Consider the following 4,055-nt stretch of genomic DNA (forward strand, 5'->3'; position numbering starts at 1 on the left):
TCCTGGTGGCAAGAGTTCCAAAGAAGACATGACTACATTTACATAAGAGGAGTTGTACACTTGTGAAATCAGAAGTTGTTTTAATATAATGGACACTACATGCCAAAGAGTGGCAGGTTTCCAAGACTGGGGACTGTCTATCTGGAAATAAGTTCAAAGCAAATGACCTGTCACCAGAACATGGAAAACCTAGGACTTAAGCCACCTAGTGAATAAATGACACCTATATGGGGCTTGCCTGTCACTGTCATGGATCCTGTCTCACATGCAGGTGGCTTGTCCAACTAAAGGTCCTGAATGCAGCTGGAATTCTGCAAGGAAACCTGTTCGGGTAGAAACTAGATTCACTGCTTTATTGCAACATCAGTGAAAAAAAGTACTTCAAAGGCCTAGTTTGAAAAAATGTTTCAAAAATTCTAAATAAACTCCCTGGGATGGCTCCATATCTGCCCCAACCCCTCATAAGCACAAAACAATTCACAAGAGTGCCCCACTTTTATTTTAGCCCTCATTGGCAATGCTAATACACAGAACCCTTTGCTTCAACTTTTGACCAGGGCGGTAGTCCACCAGGGCGGGTTCTTCCAGTGGGCTCAGGCTTCATGGAGGTACAGGTGAACCATGTCAACTTTTGCTGTACTTTGCTTCATGGGCCCTGCTGGCATGTACCCAAACATGGAGACTGGGTCTGGTCATGTAGCAGGCCGAGGTTCCTGCAGGAATAAGGACAGGAGCATGCACATAAGCAAACACGCTTGAACAAAGAGAGGCAGGCACTTGGCTCCTACAGATGTGCACAGGGCATGCATGAACAAGATGGGGACCTCTGTCCATTATCACACAACTAGGTTCACCTTCCTGAGGGTTCACCATCCCTGTCCAGGGATGGACATCCTCACCTTCCTCAACCCGGGCATGTGGCATGATTCCCACAGTCCCACTACCCTGAGGCCACTGTATACTTTCCCTGACACTGAAAAGTTCACTGGACACCTTGGTTGGGATTTTTAAGGTGTCCCGAAAAATGCAAGCACAGGACTGGGGACTACATAGACGAAAGTTGGACAGATGTGAAACTGCTTATGCACATGTGTAAGACAGCATCTGGGCAAGTGAACCCACACCAGGGCATGGATAAGGGCAGAAGGCCAGGAAGGAGCATTCCTAGAGGCTTCAGTAACCTTAAGCTCAGCCTCTTTCCCAGGTCCCAGGACATTCACCTTCTTCACCTCACCCTAAGGAGGTTGCCCAGTTCAACATACACTCTTGCTGTGCACTCTCCTCTGGTTTTTGTTCCTCCTAGTGCCTAGAAGAGCAGAAGCCTCAGGTTTTCTGGGCTGCTTCAGGTGGCAGAGGAATGGGGCATTTCAAACTCACCCAGGAGGCTCACCTTGCCAGGCCAGCATCCTCTGCCCTGGTGCTGTCTTCCTCCTGGTAGTAGTCCAGAGGATTGACCCACAGGTCCTCGATGATGACCTACAAAGGGAAAACAGACAAGTCTGTTCCAGGCTAACATACCCTATTCCCCACAGCACAGGGACTCACCAGGTCACTGGTTTTGTGGCCTATGGATCCCCACCTCAGCAATCCTGTTAGAGTCAGCACACTTGTGCCCTGACAACCAGCTGAAGAAGGTCAGCCTGCTGGAGTCCTGCAAGGGGCTGTGCACCAGTGCCTCCCCATCCACCAGCCACTGCAGCACACTGGAACAGGATGCCTCATACCCTGGAGGAGTTGGAACAGTTCAGCACATATCCGATTCTGTCCAGCCAGCACACTGATATGAAAGACCCCAGTGTCTGGGAGTCGTTTACTTTACCAGTGATGTTCAGCTGATACTCCTTCATGACCACTTCATTCTGGAAGTAGGGGTTTTCTTGAAAGGAGAACTTGATCCTGTAGAGGGACTTGGGATACCTGAGTTCCTCCACCTGCCAGGCCTCAGGCAAAGACAAGGGATGGTGTGGTTGGGTGGCTGTGCAGAGCGAGTCTGTGAGCTAGCTCGCATGGGCTGCCCTCCCAGCTTTCCTTCTCGGGCCTCCCCACACCCTATCCCCAGTCTCACTCCCCAGTTCACCTCTAAATTCCTCAAATAGCTTAGCAGGTCTTTATCTGCCCAACTGAGGATGACAGAAACCTGGGGGTGGTACATCATCTGCCAGGCGTCAAGGACACATGTGGTGACATGGAAGGAGCAGGCAATAGCACAGGGGGCCCTCCAGGGAAGCAAGGGGTGTGTGGGACAGGGGATCCCTATACAACACAGCACTGTGCCCTTCCCTGCCAGCAAGATACCCTGGCTTATCCACTCTCATCCTCTGCCCTGCCCAGGTCTCCAGGCCTGCCTGGCATGTAAGAACCTGATGACACCATCTGCTCTGTCCCCAGGGTAACTGACATCACCCTGGCTGCCTTGAGATGGACAGAGATTACTGATGTTTGGGCATGCTGTCCATCGCTAGGTGTTCATAGCCTTACTGAACTTGGGTATGTGTGTCCTGTGTCACCATATCTGTGTGTTTGTATGGGGGTGGGGGCCTGGGGGATTGCGTCTCATTTCAGGCTGCGAAAACCATCAGTGAACTGATAAGATGCAATTTTCCAGCCTACCCTTGGATAGGAGCCTGACCACATTGAATGTCACAGGTTGGCAAGACTGCATGTTTAGAGTGACCTTGGAAGTGGGCATGGAACTGGACAAGGTGCCCTGTCAATGTGCTCTTCTCTCCATTCCTGGTGGGCTGCAGCTGTGGCTCCCAGCCTCCAACAATATTCAAGCCCTGCTGTTTGGGCTCCCCTGCCATCCAAAGTGTCTGCTCTTAATTCTCAGGGAGACTTTGTCAGAACCTGACTTAAGCTTAGGGACCCAGGGTGAATGCCACTACTTCCCCTACTCCCATTTTTCCCAACCCAGCGCCTCAGGGTTCTCTAAAGCCAATCCAATGTGTTGGAGCTCAGCTTGACGGCACACAGCAAAGGATACCACTTTGGCCCAGAAGCCAGGGATGCGCTGGATGATGGCCCTTCTGCGATCCAAGTGTGATTTGCACCTCATTTCCACCTTCCTCTTCAGCCTTGCACAGGCCCGGCTGGCTCGGGCATTCACAAAGCTGAGCTCCAACTGCAGGATTTGCAGCTTGTCCATTTTTGACCGCAGTCTGGGTGGTCTGCGTCCTGCCTTGGGCAGCCTCCTCTGCACCAGCTGCACCTGGGTATCTTCCTCACCTTCGTGCTCCCTTGAGTGCTGGTCCTGGGCGGTAACACCCCTCAGCTTCCCGACGTCTGACAGCAGTTTCCAGTCTGCCCTCCCACTACTACCCCTTCAGGAGAGCTCCAGGACTTAGGGTGCTGCAGAGACTCCAAATTGCCCAGCATGTTATACTCATCGCTGCTACTAATAATCAATCCACAGACTGTCCAGGCCAAGGTGCTGGAGGTGAGTGAGGTCTCCGCCCCCAGCAGCCCACAGGAGGCTCCATCCTGAAGGCCCCCATTGAAAACTCACCTGGCTCTCCTCCAATTCTCCTTGTCTGGCCATTGTGATCGCTTTTCACCAAGGCCAGCTGAGAAGCAGATCCCACAGGAAGACCCACACCCGCCTGCTTAGAGCCGGACCAATGTTTCTAGGCCTCAGGGAAGCCAAGCAGTTGGGAATTCAGCAGGAAGGCGGAGTTTTCTTGGAGCGCATGCGCGTGTCTCTGTGACATCAGCTGCGTGGCTATCAGGAAGTGGCCATTAGCATGAGGCAGTCAAAGGGCCTGTGGAATGCCCGGCCCTCTGCATTCACCCAAAAAATGCACGAGGGGCGTGGCCACAACAACCCTGCCCCTCTGGCTCCAGGCCTTATGGGCTCTGCCAGTTTGGGCCCCCTGATCCCTATTGGTAATCTCAGCCCCTAGTTTAGGGGCCAGGCGCTGCACACCAGGATGGCAACAGGTGTGCAGCCCAGCAAAACACAATGCACGTCCAAATCTCAAGCCACATGTCCTGGTTTAGCTCATCTCCATGGACGATGGACCCCGTGGAGGCAGACACAGTGGGATGGGCCTGGCCAA

At 52.7% G+C, this 4,055-nt stretch overlaps 1 protein-coding gene across 2 annotated transcripts; it reads right to left on the bottom strand.

The window, feature by feature from the left end:
• Positions 1-226: 226 nt before the first annotated feature.
• On the bottom strand, positions 227-3,683 carry LOC144371825 (testis-specific Y-encoded protein 1-like). Of its 2 annotated transcripts, none has more exons than XM_078035173.1 (7): positions 3,506-3,683; positions 2,984-3,250; positions 2,078-2,155; positions 1,820-1,940; positions 1,580-1,725; positions 1,391-1,476; positions 227-713 (listed from the first exon to the last, which is right to left on the bottom strand). In XM_078035173.1, exons 1-7 carry the CDS (start codon positions 3,536-3,538, stop codon positions 647-649), a joined length of 798 nt encoding a protein of 265 aa, XP_077891299.1. In that variant the 5' UTR covers positions 3,539-3,683; the 3' UTR covers positions 227-646. The 2 variants fall into 2 exon arrangements, with proteins under 2 accessions (XP_077891299.1, XP_077891300.1); XM_078035174.1 differs by having other exon boundaries at positions 1,820-1,931; positions 3,506-3,682.
• Positions 3,684-4,055: the final 372 nt, after the last annotated feature.

Source organism: Ictidomys tridecemlineatus, chromosome Y, assembly GCF_052094955.1.
Source record: "Ictidomys tridecemlineatus isolate mIctTri1 chromosome Y, mIctTri1.hap1, whole genome shotgun sequence".
Taxonomy (NCBI): domain Eukaryota; kingdom Metazoa; phylum Chordata; class Mammalia; order Rodentia; family Sciuridae; genus Ictidomys; species Ictidomys tridecemlineatus.